Raw genomic sequence first — 15,808 nt, 5'->3', positions numbered from 1 at the left:
ACCTGCAGCCACCCTGACCAGCTACTCCGAGAACATGGACCGTTCCAAGTATGGCGCAGATAGCAACAAGGAACTTGGCTCTCGAGGGTGTGTTAAGCAGAGCCAGAAGTCAATGGATTCAAGTCTCTATCGGGTGGATGAGAATATAATGGCCTCTACCTTCAGCTTAAATAAAATCCCCGAGAGGGGACTGGACACTGGGCTCTCCCAATCCGTGCAGTCCATCCCACTCTACCTCATGCCCCGGCCCAACTCTGTCGCAGGTAAGAATATCCGCATGGAGTTTCAGCTTTGCTTCTTTATTCCTTAAAGTTGAGCGGGGTAGCTGCGTTCTTGCTAGTCATCGTGTATGTGCCTTGAATGTTAATGCTGCTTATTTTATGTGGGTGTGAGGGGGAGTAAGAGAAAGATACAGGACTGCGGAAGGTGGGAGAGAAGCGAGGCACGCTGAAATGAGCCTGTACTGTTAATTGTTCTGCTGTCCACTTGGCAGTGAAAAGGTTAACAAGAAGCACAAAAACTCTTGCATTTCTTGTTCCCGTAAAATGACTTGGTCCTACATTCTCTTTATAACTGAGAACAGAGTCTATCGCTCAGCACGGGGTATGCGGCAGTGCAGATGGACGGCGGCACTAATGCTCTGCGATGCCTTTGACGTACAGTGACATTGCCTGATTAAAGGAGTCCCCAGCCCAGACTAGGAACTTCAACCACTGAAATGTCCCTGATCTGCTTCCGAGTTTAGTCAAGAATTCTCCTTGAAGCCCCGCTTACTTTTTATATGGTTGAGATCATCCATTAAAATCTGTTACAGGCACAGATTGGGCACTAACAAATGGTACATGTGCCCTGACAGTTTCGCTAAACTCCCTAACGCATTGTCAGTCTATTGCAATAGTGGACACTTTACAAGGCTGCCCGCTTTTTCGTATCCAAATAATATATAGTATAAAAAGAGTGAGTTGTTTGTTGTGCCAGTATATCAGTATTGGCCTCTTCTCTGTCGCTCGCTCGGCTTAGGGTCTTAAAGATTTGTTACCTAGCGTGTGTGTTACAGCGTTTGATGTCGAGCATGCGCGCCTACATTATCAAGCCCCATCAGTCAGACTATAGCAATAAGAAGGTTTATCCCCTATGGATAGACAATAGACTTATCCTCAATGAGCGTTGGTAAGAACATTTGCTTCACAATATCCTCGCAGTGTAAGCAGGCTGACAATGAACCAACAAATAAGCTTGTTCGTCAGGTGAAATGATCTTTTGGTTTTCACAAAAGATCATAGTTTTTGGCAGTGTGTTGTCCTGTGTCAACTTGACCTGTGCTGCTCAGACAAAGTACGCATAGGCTGCCATTATTACTGGACCATGTACACTATAAACGGATTATTGAACTACAACCAGTTGATAATATTTGTGATATTCGCAGTTGTTTAGCTCTGTAAAATTGATTTCTTCCTCAATCCATTTGTTTCTTGTCTGCAGCTACTAGCTCCGCACACCTGGAAGACCTTGCTTACCTGGATGAGCAGAGACATACACCCCTGCGGACCTCCTTACGAATGCCACGACAGACACTTGCTGGACCACGCACACCACAAGATCTCCGAGGTCAGAGCAGATCTTATGTAGCATATGTAATTTTGCTCTTAATTGCAAATAACATTATCGTCGTTATCATTATTGATCAGGTAATGATTGGTTAGATTGTTTTTATGTAGCGTATGTTACACCTTTTCTGTTTCCCTGCACAGTCCGCTTTGCTCCCTACCGTCCACCAGACATTTCCTTGAAACCGCTGCTGTTTGAGGTGCCGAGCATCACCACCGATGCCACTTTTGTTGGCCGGGATTGGCTCTTCCATGAGATTGATGCCCAACTGCAGAGTGAGGACGAGAGCGTGAACCGAGGTGTAGTGATCTGTGGAAATATTGGATTTGGGAAAACTGCTATCATCTCTCGGCTGGTCTCACTTAGCTGCCATGGGACACGTTTGAGACAGCTCACGTCCGACAGCCCCCATGCATCACCAAAGCGTGAGTTACCATTCAGTGTTCGCCGTGTTGATTCATTAGTTTTTCCTTCATGTCTATATTTAGATTGTCACATACTCTCAGACATTGGTGGCATATAACTATGACATGCCACCCATCGTTTGCTTGACACAGTATCGGTGACACTAGCAATGCTCCATACCATATAGTTTTTTTTGTTCCTCTCTGCTGTTTCTGGCCCCCCATTAACTAGAATCTCCATCCATGTGACTATCCAGAAAAATTAGAGCTGGGCAGAATGATGCATTGCCTGCCATTTCTTTTTAGCTATACTAGACTTTTACCAATAGGACACTGATGACTAGCAATATGCCAGTAGTGACTAAGATGAGACATGCTTCTTAGCATCAAAAGATTATTCTCAAATTGGCTAGTTATCGTCTTTCCAAAGGAGCAGTGATAACTTGCTAATCATTCAGGATCCGACCACTTGAACCCTCACTAATCCTGAAAATGGGGCTCTGCATTGCCTATTTTAGTAGCCAGATCTGAGGTCTGAAATGCCGAGTTAGAGTGCTGGATCTGTACTCTGAAATGCCCAGTTAGAGAGCTGGATCTGTACTCTGAAATGCCCATGTAGAGAGCTGGATCTGTACTCTGAAATGCCCATGTAGAGAGCTGGATCTGTACTCTAAAATGCCCATGTAGAGAGCTGGATCTGTACTCTGAAATGCCCAGTTAGAGAGCTGGATCTGTACTCTGAAATGCCCATGTAGAGAGCTGGATCTGTACTCTGAAATGCCCATGTAGAGAGCTGGATCTGTACTCTAAAATGCCCATGTAGAGAGCTGGATCTGTACTCTGAAATGCCCAGTTAGAGAGCTGGATCTGTAATCTGAAATGCCCAGTTAGGGAGCTGAGCTCTGTCTACTGCAGTCCCATTGACACTGTATGGGTCAAGGATTTATATGCGTTGACACCAATCCATTCTAAATGGGTATTTTAAAGCCCCGTTCTCAGGTTCGGAGCTGTCAGCTCCCAACATTTACCAAGGTATCACCTTTTTATTTATGGAACAGCCCATTTAATTAGATGTTGTTTCCTTTGTCTCCAGACATGATCAGTGTAAGGTTATGTTCACACAGGGCTTTTTTGGTAAGTTGTTTTCCTGACCAAAACCTGATCTTGTGGCAGGAAATCTCTTTTGAATCATCTGCGTTTTTGGTGCATTTTTGGTGCTTTTTCTACAAAATGAAAAAATGTTGCGAAAACGCTGCAAAGAATTGATATGCTCATTCTTTAAAATCTGCAGGAAAAACGCAGGCATTTGACAAAACAGGAAAAATCTGCAGGTGTGTGTGTGCGCTCGTGTGTGTGCGCTCGTGTGTGTGCGCTCGTGTGTGTGCGCGCGTGTGTGCGTGTGCGCGTGCGTGTGTATGAGATTTCAAAAATCTCATAGACTTTGCTGGCACTGGTTTTATTAGCATGGATTTGCATAAAACCAATGCAAATCTGCAGCTAAGGCTACGTTCACACATCAGTTTTTTTCCATCAGGCACAATCCGGAAAAAAATGGATAAAACTGATCCGGCGCCGGATCCATTTTATCCCCATTGATTTGTATTAGCGCCGGATTATGCCTGAGGGCCTTGCGTTGCATCCGGATTTTGACGGATCTGGCGTAATTACTCAATGCGGCGGCCGGATGGAACGTCTCATTGAACGTTTTTTGTCTCTGAAAAAAAAAAACGTATCGCACCGGATCCAGCGTGATTTACAATAGAAGCCTATGGACGCCGGATCCGGCAAAAAATGGATGTGGCCGCCGGATCCGTTTTTTTAAACTAAGCATGCTTCAATTTATTGAAAAAAACAGATCCAGCAAAAAAAACAAAACGGACAAAACGGATGCAAAAAACGGATGTGTCGGATCCGTTTTTTGACGGATCAGGTATACCGGATCCATAAAAAAAAGGATCAGGCACATCCGTTTTTGCATATTCTGCGCCGGATCTGTTGCATCAGGCACACGCCAAATTGTGCCTGATGCCAAAAAACGGATGTGTGAATGTAGGCTAAAATACGGCAGCAAATACTTACCAAAAAAGCCCTGTGTGAACATACCCTTACAAAAAAACATCTAAGAGGGGTCAAACTGTTTAAACACCGTTAAAAGCTTTAAGGGGCGTTTACTTAACCCCTTAGTGACGGAGCTAATTTTCACCTTAATGACAAGACCAAATTTTGCAATTCTGACCAGTGTCACTTCATGAGGTTATAACTCTGGAACGCTTCAACGGATCCCGGTGATTCTGAGATTGTTTTTTCGTCACATATTGGACTTCATGTTAGTACCAAATTTAGGACAATATTTTTTGCGTTTATTGAAGAAAAAAATTGAATATTGGCAAACATTTTGAAAATTTAGCAATTTTCAACTTTTGAATTTTTATACCGTTAAACCAGAGATTTCTGTGACACAAAATAGTTAATAAATAACATTTCCCACATGTCTACTTTACATCAGCACAATTTTGGAAACAAAATTTTTTTTTGTTAGGAAGTTAGAGGGGTTCAAAGTTTATCAGCGATTTCTCATTTTTACATCAAAATTTACAAAACCATTTTTTTAGGGACCACATCACATTTGAAGTGACTTCAATAGGCCTAGATGACAGAAAATACCCAAAAGTGACACCATTATAAAAACTGCACCCCCCAAAGTACTCAAAACCACATTCAAGAAGTTTATTAACCCTTCAGGTGCTTCACATGAACAAAAGCAATGTGGAATGAAAAAAAGCAAAAATTAAATTTTACCTAAAAATGTTGCTCTAACCCAAACTTATTCACTTTTAGAAGAACTAACACAACAAAATGGACCCCAAAACTTGTTCCCCACTTTCTTATGAGTGCGCCGATACCCCACATGTGGTCAGAAACCTCTGTTTGGACAAATGGGAGGGCTCGGAACAGAAGGAGCAATATTTGAATTTTGGAAAGCAAATTTGGCTGAAATAGATTGCGGGCACCATGTTGCATTTACAGGTCCGCTAAGGTACCTAAACAGAAGAAACCCCTCACAAGTGACACCATTTTGGAAACTAGACCCCTCAAGGCTTCTATCTAGGGGTATAGTGAGCATTTTAGATCCACAGGTACTTCACAGATTTTGTTAACGTTACGTTGTCATATTGAAAATTTTAATAATTTTCTCAAAAATGTTGCTTTAGCATCAATTTTCTCACTTTTTCAAGAGGTAATTCCAAAAATTTGACCTCAAGGTTTGTTAACCACTTTTTTATGAGCGCGGTGATACCTCACATGTGGTCTGAAACCTTTGTTTGGACAAATGGGAGGGCTTGGAACGAAAGGAGCAATATTTGAATTTTGGAAAGGAAATTTGGCTGAAAAAGATTGCGGGCACCATGTCACATTTGGAGGACCCCTAAGGTACCTAAACAGCAGAAACCCCACACAAGTGACCCCATTTTGGAAACTAGGCCCCTCAAGGAATTTATCTAGATGTTTGGTGAGTACCCTGAACCCCCAGGTGCTTCACAGAATTTTATAACGTTGAGCCATGAAAAAAAAAAAAAAAATTTTACCACAAAATTGTTATTTTAACCAGGTAGCTTTTTTTTTACAAGAGTAAAAGGAAAAAATTCAGCATAACATTTATTGTGCAATCTCTCCTGAGTTTGGCGATACCTTATATGTGGTGGAAATCAACTGTTTGGGCGCATGGCAGGGCTCGGAAGGGAAGGAGTGCCATTTGACTGCAAAATTGGCTGGAATCAATAGCGGACGCCAGGTTGCATTTGGAGAGCCCCTGAGGTGCCTAAACAGTGGAGGTCCCCCACAAGTGACTCCATTCTGGAAACAAGACACCTCAAGGCTTTTATCTAGGTGTATAGTGAGCAGTATGAATCCACGAATACTTCACAGAATTTGATAAGCTTAGGTTGCCATATTGAAAATTTTCATTTTTTTCACAAAAATGTTGCTTCAGCATCAAATTTCTCACTTTTTCAAGAGACAACAACAAACCGTGGACCCAACAGGTTGTTATCCAATGTCTTATGAGCACAGGGATACCCCACATGTGGCCAAAAACCTCTGTTTGGATAAATGGGAGGGCTTGGAATGGAAGCAGCACCATTTGAATTCTGGAAAAGTTGAAATAAATTGCGGGCACCATGTCACATTTGCAGGGCCCCTTGGGTACCTATACATTAGAAACCCCCACAAGTGACCCCATTTTGGAAACTGGATTTTATTCAGGAGTATAATAAGCATTTTGAATCCACAGGTACTTCACAAAAATGTTGCTGTAGCAACCAATGTCTCACTTTTAGGCTATGTGGCCATGAGCCAGCGACACGGCGTCTAGTACACAGTGTCAGCCTCCTGCAGAGATGTGTGTTGTCCACGGGAGAACGCAGCTGCCCATGCCCACGATTTGGGTTCAGGCCGCTGTGGAGCTCTATGCTACCTGCAGAGAACACTCATCTCCGCAGCATAAATTGACATGCTGAGGCTCGGGAAGCTGCGCCACAGGTCAGTTTATGTGGCGGAGAAAAGAAGCACATTGGGCAAGGGATTTCTAAAAATCCTTCCACTGTGCTTCTACTGCACAATGCAGCGTTATGGACGCAGGGAAAACACTCTGCGCCCAAAACGCTGCAAATCCCGATTGTGGGTGCACAGCCTAAAATGCTACAATGGATGAATGGATACATGTCAAACATATATAACGTCCCACCCCCTGCATTTTCTAAGCTGGCGCCCTTTAGTGCCTTTCATGTGGCACTAAAGGGTGCCTAGCCTTGTATTTAGCCCCCCAAAAAAATAATAATTAAAATAAACGACGTGGGGTCCCCCCCATTTTTGATAGCCAGCTAGGGTAAAGCAGACAGCTGTAGCCTGCAAACCACAGCGGACAGCTTCACCTTGTCTGGTGATCAATTTGGAGGGCTCCCCAGGCGTTTTTTAAAAAAAAAAAAAAACGTGGGGTCCCCCCCAAATTAGATCACCAGCCAAGGTGAAGCGGACAGCTGGGGTCTGGTATTCTCAGGGTGGGAAGAGCCATGGTTATTGGACTCTTCCCAGCCTAAAAATAGCAGGCCGCAGCCGCCCCAGAAGTGGCGCATCCATTAGATGCGCCAATCCTGGCGCTTCGCCCCAGCTCATCCCGCGCCCTGGTGCGGTGGCAGACGGGGTAATATATGGGGTTGATACCAGCTGTAATGTCACCTGGTATCAAGCCCTGGGGTTAGTGATGTCACGGCATCTAAACAGATACCCGACATCACTAACCCAGTCAAGTAATAGACAAAAAAAAAAAGACAAAAAAAAAATTTATTTGAAAAAAAAACTCCCCGAAACATTCCTCTTTCCCCAATTTATTGAAAATAAAGAAATTACGGTCGCTGTAATCCGCTGTAATCCGTGAGGTCCCACGCCGACTCTGGATCTTCTAGAATATGGGGGGCACGTTCAGGGAACGTATCCCCCATTTTCTGGAAGAGCAAGCTCTCCATGAGCAGTGTGGGTGCAGTAATCTGAGAATACTGCACTCACACTGCCCCGGTCCAACTTAGGGCAGAGTGACCTGCAGTAACCTCATTCCAGAATATGAGAGGCACGCTCACAGAACGTACCCCCCATTTTCTGGAACAGCAGTCTCTCCATGTGAGGACCACACTCCTCACATGGAGAGACTGCTGATTACTGCACTCACTCTCCCCCGGTCCACAGTGGAGCAGCCTGTGCATCAGCGACGTCAGCGTCCCTGCAAGACTGACGTCGCTGATGCACAGGCTGCTCCACTGTGGACCGGGGGAGGAATCCAGCTGACAGCCGCTGTCTGCGCATGCGCCGTCAGCATTCAAGAAGGAGGCGGCGTGATCGCGGGACGGATCACCAGACAGGTAACGTATGACCGGGGGCTCGGGGGCTGGGGGGCTGGGGGGGGGACCTAGTGGGACCTGGGGGGACCTGGGGACACCTTTCTGCCGCATGTGACGTGTCACATGCGGCAGAAAGAGCAGAATGAATGCGGGGGAGGGGGGGGTGGCTCTGGAGACCCGGAGGAGGCTCCGGTGACCAGAGGGCTCCGGTGGACCGGAGGAGGGGTCAGGGGGAGGACATTTCCCTCCGATCTGAAATGTTTGATCATTTCAGATCGGAGGGAAATGAATGCAGAGCCGGCGGCGGCAGTTTTCAGCGCGCGTCGGCGCCATCTTGCACGCTCCGGAGGGGGGCTCTGAAGAACTGGAGGGGGCTCCAGGGACCAAAGAGCTCCGGTGTACCGGAGGAGAGGTCAGGAGGGGGACATTTCCCTCCGATCTGAAATGTTTGATCATTTCAGATCGGAGGGAAATGAATGCAGAGGCGGCGGCGGCGGGAGTTTTCAGCGCGCGTCGGCGCCATCTTGGATTTTCCGGAGGGGGGGGGGGGTTGGATGGATTTCTCCGGTACCGGGGGCTTTGGGGGCACTAAGGGCTCACATTTATTTCTCATCTGACATGTTTGATCACGTCAGATGAGAAATAAATAAATTTTACCAGCCATTTTTTTTTTTTATGTTGTCGCCGGTATACGGTGTATACCGGCGATCGCATTAACGGGGTGCATACAAAACACCCCGATTCATAATCTGGGGGGTCTCAGCTACCCCCAGTAGCTGAAACCCCCGAGATTTTTCGTCACTGGGGGGCGCTACAGGGTTTTTCCGGCCTGACGTCTCAAGACGTCGGAACAGAATAAGTACCCTGTTTTTCCGACGTCTTGAGACGTTAGGCCGTCGCTATGGGGTTAATCATGAAAGAGTATTGTTAAAAATGTTAATTTCATGATTATTTTGCAATGTAAACAAGCTGCCAATCACCAGATAAATGGGCAAAGTGCTCATTAGGTGAAACTTCTCTTTTATACAGCAAAAAAGAGTATCGTTCTCATTGGTGCAACATTCTATGTAAACTGGACTCTCACTCCTGAAAACTATGGCTGCCTTGGTGTACTGAGCGATCTAGTATAGATCGCGCACTAAACTGTGAACACGCGCATGTGTGTGTATGCGTGCATGCCTCGAGCTGTCAGTCATTGTCGGGGAGTTATTACAGCCACTGTCACTGTATACTGAGCAGTGATTGTAACCAGTCCCTGCAGTGACCAATGACAGCAGCTGCAGGGGAAATAAAACATAATTTTCCCCCTATAGCTGGATACATAGGAATTGAACCCTAGCTGCATAATACCACTATACCCGCAGGTAAATAAAATTTCTAGACAGGACAGGTTCTCTTTAATGGGGTCCTCACACTGTAGCGCTGATCTTCATATTAAATGTAATACATTGAGATATAGCTGTTTTTAAACTCATTTTATTGAAGATTATACAACATAACAAGGTTACATCATAGATCAAAAGAACAAACACCATTTCTCATTGTTCATTAATACTGTTTGGCAAAGTTAACCTTGCCCTTGACATACCATGGGTCTATCACATATTTCAATCATGAGAGAATACTCCCCAACGCCTGGGAATTAGTGTTAGTCAAAGGAGAATCAAACCAAAGCTTCCATACTTGATCAAATTTTCGAGAACAATGTCTATATTTAGATACCACCCTCTGCAGTTTTTACAGTATTGACCTAGTGTGTAATCTGCGGGGGTCCTCTATCCATCCATCTCATGGTCAAAAATAGTGTTTACCAAGAAGAGTGTGAGGGTAGGGAGGCCGGGACTCCTTGTCAAGGATTCCTAATACGCACCTTATGGCACAATGGATTGTATGAGGTTGATGAGGATATCTATGACCTCTTTCCAAAAGTCTGCATTAGGAGGGCAATACCACATCAGCCACCTCTTCCCCACACCTATGGCAATCTACAGTGGTAGATCTACCTATATTATATAACCTGCTAGGTTTCAGGTAGCATTCGTTGACTATATACATTTGGATTAGCTTGTTATTAATTGCCGGTGAAGCATATCGTAGGGAAGTCAAGGCCTTGCTCCAGTCCTCTAGAAGGGTATTTTTGTCTTCCATTTGGACTCAACCAACAATGGCGATGAGGAGTATCTCCTGCTTAGTAACTGGGTGTATAAAAAGATCAATCCCTTGGGTTCCTGGCTCCTTAGCTTCCCAATCAGGGGGCATGAGGATATAAGAGAATTATCAATGTCTGGGAACTGGGTACTTGGGGCATGCCTTAGGGGTACTTCTCACATAGCGGGATCGCTGATAAGTCACAGTTTTTGTGACATACCAGTGACCTCATCAGCGATCTCGCTGTGTGTGACACTAAGCAGCGATCTGGCCCCTGCTGTGAAATCGCTGATCGTTGCACACAGTGCTGGTTCATTTTTTGCTTGTTGCTCTCCCGCTGGGAAGCACACATCGCTGTGTTTGACAGCGAGAGAGCAACCATCTGAATGTGCAGGGAGCAGGGAGCCGGTGTCTGGAAGCTGCGGACGCAGGTAACCAAGGTACACATCGGGTAACCAAGCGAAGCGCTTTGCTTGGTTACCCGATATTTACCTTGTTTACTAGCGTACGCCGCTCTCAGGCTGCCAGTGCTGACTCCCTGCTCCCTTCACATATAGCCAGAGAACACATCGGGTAACTAAGCAAAGCACTTCGCTTAGTAACCCGATGTGTACCCTGGCTAGGAGTGCAGGGAGCCAGCGCTAAGCGGTGTGTGCTGGTAACCAGGGTAAATATCAGGTAACCAAGCAAAGCATTTTGCTTAGTTACCCGATATTTACCTTGGTTACCAAGCGCAGCACCGTTTCCACGAGTCGCTGGTGGCTGGTCGCTGGTGAGATCTGCTTGATTGACAGCTCACCAGAGACCATGTAGCGACGCACCAGCGATCCTGACCAGGTCAGATTGCTGGAGCGTCGCTTAAGTGTGACGGTACCCTTAAGGCCCTGCCACACACAGAGATAAATCTGCGGCAAATCTGTGGTTGCAGTGAAATTGTGGACAATCAGTGCCAGGTTTGTGGCTGTGTACAAATGGAACAATATGTCCATGATTTCACTGCAACCACAGATCTGTCAAAGATTTATCTCTGTGTGTAACGGGGCCTTTAGTTGCAAATAAAGAAAGCATGTCTGGGGACTTAATAGAGCTGTTGACATTGATCAAAAAAACAAGAACACCCTGGATATATACCTGTGCCAATGTCTTGGCCCCTAAGTTCAGCCAAAACTGAGCACCTTGGGAATATAGCAATTCGGGAAGAGCACTGTTATGCCATAAGGGAGTCCTCCGCTACTGTGTCCTTAAATTGAAAAATCTTTGTAGTAGCTCTCCACACTTAAACCACTGGTCTTTGAATTTGCAAAAAGGAGCGCGGGTATTGCTCTGGTGTTGCCAAGACTTGAATTAGGCAAATAATTATCTCCTATCCAGTGTTGTAAAAAGTGAAGTTGGCCAGCTACGTAGTAAAAGTAGTAGTCCGGGAAGGCCGCATCTGCCTCATCCCTGAGCTTCTGAAGATTGGTCAGTTTCCCTTTGTGGCAGTTCGAGCGCTATGTAAAGGATGCTAAGTTGGAGTTGATCTTCGCAAAGACCTTTTGTGGGACTATGAAGGCTGAATGTTCCAGAATATTTAGTAAATAGTGAGGACTATCATTTTAATTACATTAATTCTCCCAGCTACGGACAGAGGGAGGGCACCCCATATTCTAATTTTCTCCCCCATCTATGACAAAAGAGGGGATATATTTAAATCATGCAGTTGTGTATGATTTTTTGCTATGTGTATACCTAGATATTTAATGTTGGAAACTCTTCGTAACCTTCAGAATTTATCCCTAACTTTCCATCCCATTGTGTTCAGAGATAACAACATGGATCAGATGTATCTTTCTCTCTTTTCATAAACAGATTCGGAGGCTAATCGTGAATTAGCGCAGACAGGACAGACTCATTCTGGTATCTCTAGTGGAAGCTGCCCAGGAACTCCTGAGATGCGGAGGAGACAAGAAGAAGCCATGCGAAGGATAGCAGGACAGGTATGCCAGTGACCGAATATGGGGAAAAACCTGCTGAATGACTTAACAAATAATAATTGTGGAATGAATTAGCCTTTCCTTTTTCTTGCACAACCCCTTATCTTCGGATCCTGTCTCCCTCTGTACATGAGCAGAGCGTCCTCTCCATTGATGGACCAGTTAGCAGCTGACAATCCCCAGCATTGTCCTGGTGCTTGTTAGAAAATAATATTCTGATGAAATCACAGCAGTATTACAAGGATTTTGTCAGGAACAGATGGACTGTCATATTGTATTATGTATATTGTAATCATTAATTTATTTTTTCTGTGTTCCCCATTTTCCTCCTTTAGGTGGTGGCATATCACTACTGCCAGGCTGACAATGCGTACACCTGCCTAGTGCCTGAATTTGTTCACAACGTGGCTGCTCTCCTGTGCCGTGCACCCCAGCTAGTGGCTTATCGGGAGCAGCTCCTACGTGAGCCACATCTACAGAGTCTGCTTAGTTTAAGATCCTGTGTGCAAGACCCGGCTGCATCTTTTCGAAGGGGGGTTCTTGAACCACTTGAAAATCTATACAAAGGTAAATTACCACTTTATTTTATTGGAACATTTCTTAACCATAGTGAAAGGGGTTACCTCCACCAATGTGTATAACATCTCTCCATGCACTATTATGGGAGCAATGGAGGTAGAGTTGAGCATTCTCTCATAGAAGTAAATGTAGTGATAATGTGAAGCTAGTTACGGGATAGTGCCAAGCTAACGGCGAAAGGGAAACCCTATGTCTAGGGAAGGGGGAGGTGTTGACCCCTGACCAAACCTAGCTCTGTCTCCTGGGAACCCTCACCACCCGAGATACGTTCCGCAGCTATAACTGACCCTAGAATGACCATAGAGCTGACCTCTAGTTAGGGATGAGCTCTTCATGAACCCCACTAAACACTAAAGACGACACGGGGAGCACACACGAGGTATCAACTTTTAGTAACATCCCAAGAAATAACATCACAGAGTAATCAATGTCCGTTATACAACATCTGACTACAGGGTTATTAAACATCTAGGCATATATATTGCATTCTCTATAGTATTTCATTATAGAATTATGCATATTGAATTCAAAATATATACATCAAAACCAAATATTACAGCAAAAAATATAAAAATGGAAGAAATTATCATTACTCTATAATGGATTTTCCTGGAGCCATTTATAACACTCATTATAGTTATTTAGATAATATATAACATTTCTTTACAAATGTAGAAAATCTATTCTATCTAACAAAACTTTCAAAGCACTAAATCGGCCAGAATCCTAAACTAAGAAGCCACATAATAACCTTAAAGGGAATCTGTCAGCAGGTTTTTGCTACCTCATCTGAGAGCAGCATGATGTAGGCAAAGAGATCCTGAATCCAATAATGTATCACTTAGATTACTGTGTGCAGCCGTTCTGACACAATTAAAGATTTTAGTTTTAGCAAAGCAGCAGAGCTTAACAAGCTGCCCTCGCCCACACCAGGCTGTTGTAAAATGTGCCAGTGTCGTTTAATAACCTCATCTATTTGAGAATTAATAGGATTAAAGTTATGATCAAACGTAACCTGAATCTACACGTGATAATCTGAATAGAATACCGTTTGTTCGGAACTTTAATCCTATTAATTCTCAAATAGATGATACTATTAAACGACACTAGCACATTTTACAACAGGCCTACCCGGAGATTTTAACATTTAGGGATTTTCCTCTTTTCTGTATAATAAAAAATTGCTAACTATTCATGATGAATTAATTTGGGCTGATTTTGGGAGTGGTAAAAACTTGCAACATCAAACTTAATGATCTACTAAAAGAAATGGTACCTTTCCATGCCTTGCTTACTCAGTGTAATAATGTTATTAAAGGAGAATTTTTTTTCTACATCCTCATACGGGCAAAGCTTATAGAATTAGGGGACTTTTTACATGTGAGTCCAGCAGTGTTGTTTACATTGTGAGATATCCATCGGGACTTCTATATGTTGGTGAGACCTTACAACATATAGGGTAAACAAATCTAAATCTATTATTACATACGCTAATTTATTGCTCTCTTTACCTTTCCAATTTAAAGAAAAAATAATTCAATATTGCAGCTTAAATATCAATATATAGAACAGATTACTATTAGTATTAAGAAAATGCTTCTCCGTAGAGAGGTATTTTGGATCCACACTTTGCAAAGTTTATACCCTAGAGGTTTGAATAGAGAATACGAGTTGCACAAAATAAGATGAACTCCCTTTCTTCCCCTTCTAAACCTCACAGACAGGTTGATTTTGAAACTAATTATCGGGATGAGAAATATGTTATATATGAACTCTTTGTGAATTATACATGTTGCTACATTGTAAAATAACAAAGGAAAAGTCTGGCTGCAACTGCTGTAGATATAGGTGCTATAGGGTAATAAAAGTATCACAAGTAGCAAAACCCGAGCACTCAATAAGGAAAGGAGAGAGATATTTGGATGCAAGTGTTTTTTATTTACAACCGACAAACTGCAAAATGTGAACCCTGATATATAGCAACAACCAACATTTAGGCTTTTAGACCTTTTTCAAGGTAGTTGCTTATTACAGAGATGCTAGAACATACGGGTCACAGGGACAGCCATCAAGGTAGAGAGTAGATGGAGGGCATCACATTTGACAGTATCGGGTATAAGGATGGTGGTGATGAGGTGAGCACAAACAGTAGCAAGGGAAAGGAAGAGAAGACGCCTGTTTATGGAAGACCATGTGGTGCTGGAACAGCGGTGGCAATGGTAGCAGCAGCGTGCTAAAAGCCGAAACGTTGGTTGTTGCTATATGTCAGGGTTCACATTTTGCAGTTTGTCGGTTGTAAATAAAAAACACTTGCATCCAAATATCTCACTGTGGCCTCTTTCCTTATTGAGTGCTTGGGTTTTGCTACTTGTGATTGTAAAATGACTGCTACAAAATTTGTGATTTATTGATCTGAATCCCAATTAAAGGGAATCTGTCAGCAGGTTTTTGCTATGTAATATGAAGACAACGTGCTGTAAGGGTTAACACAGAGATTTCAGCCATGCATCTCTTATCACAAAGTGTGTTTTTGCTGACTTGCAATGTTATTTTAAGCTTCAGTATCTTTATCATTAGGCCTCACCCCTCTTGGGTATGGTATTAGATGTGATATACGGATGACCCTCTGCTCAGGCTCTACTGCGAGCATGAGCTGAGTGTTATGCGACTGTGATCCGATCGGTTCACAGATGCGAAGCAGATGGAGAGATTAATCTCTCCATCTTCTCTATTGCCTGTCTGTGCATAGATCGTACTGCTCTTGGATATCATCTGAGTGCTATCTGATGTTTCACATGCACCCATAGATTTGTATGGGTGCGTGTGATGTGAGACTCGCTGCCAAACACAGCATTCTGTGTTGTTTTTTTTTTCTCACTGCCCCATTATTTAACACTGGTGCGAGTGCAATGCTTTATCATATTAGATGAGTCCGTGTTAAATGCAAGTGAGAACAAGGCCTTAAGGCCCCGTCACACTAAGCAACATCGCTAGCAACATCGCTGCTAATGAACAACTTTTGTGACGTTGCTAGCGATGTTGCTGTGTGTGACATCCAGCAACAACCTGGCCCCTGCTGTGAGGTCGTTGGTTGTTGCTGAATGTCCTGGGCCATTTTTTAGTTGTTGCTGTCCCGCTGTGAAGCACACATCGCTGTGTGTGACAGCGAGACAGCAACAACTAAATGTGCAGGCAGCAGGAGCCG

The 15,808-nt window shown here is 43.9% G+C and overlaps 1 protein-coding gene across 5 annotated transcripts in view; it reads left to right on the top strand.

Annotated features, from left to right (window-relative positions):
* TANC2 (tetratricopeptide repeat, ankyrin repeat and coiled-coil containing 2) overlaps positions 1–15,808 on the top strand; it is a 615,727-nt gene that overhangs the window by 561,671 nt on the left and 38,248 nt on the right. For all 5 annotated transcript variants that reach the window (XM_075350282.1, XM_075350280.1, XM_075350278.1 and 2 more), the window contains 5 exons: positions 9–263; positions 1,483–1,608; positions 1,752–2,033; positions 11,900–12,027; positions 12,360–12,591. In XM_075350282.1, the coding sequence (XP_075206397.1) occupies positions 9–263; positions 1,483–1,608; positions 1,752–2,033; positions 11,900–12,027; positions 12,360–12,591 (1,023 nt within the window). The remainder of the gene's footprint in view (positions 1–8; positions 264–1,482; positions 1,609–1,751; positions 2,034–11,899; positions 12,028–12,359; positions 12,592–15,808) is intronic.

Source organism: Anomaloglossus baeobatrachus, chromosome 5, assembly GCF_048569485.1.
Source record: "Anomaloglossus baeobatrachus isolate aAnoBae1 chromosome 5, aAnoBae1.hap1, whole genome shotgun sequence".
NCBI classification, from domain to species: Eukaryota; Metazoa; Chordata; class Amphibia; order Anura; family Aromobatidae; genus Anomaloglossus; species Anomaloglossus baeobatrachus.
Note: the sequence above shows the minus strand (reverse complement) of the source record. Positions and strands in the feature narration are given on the sequence as shown.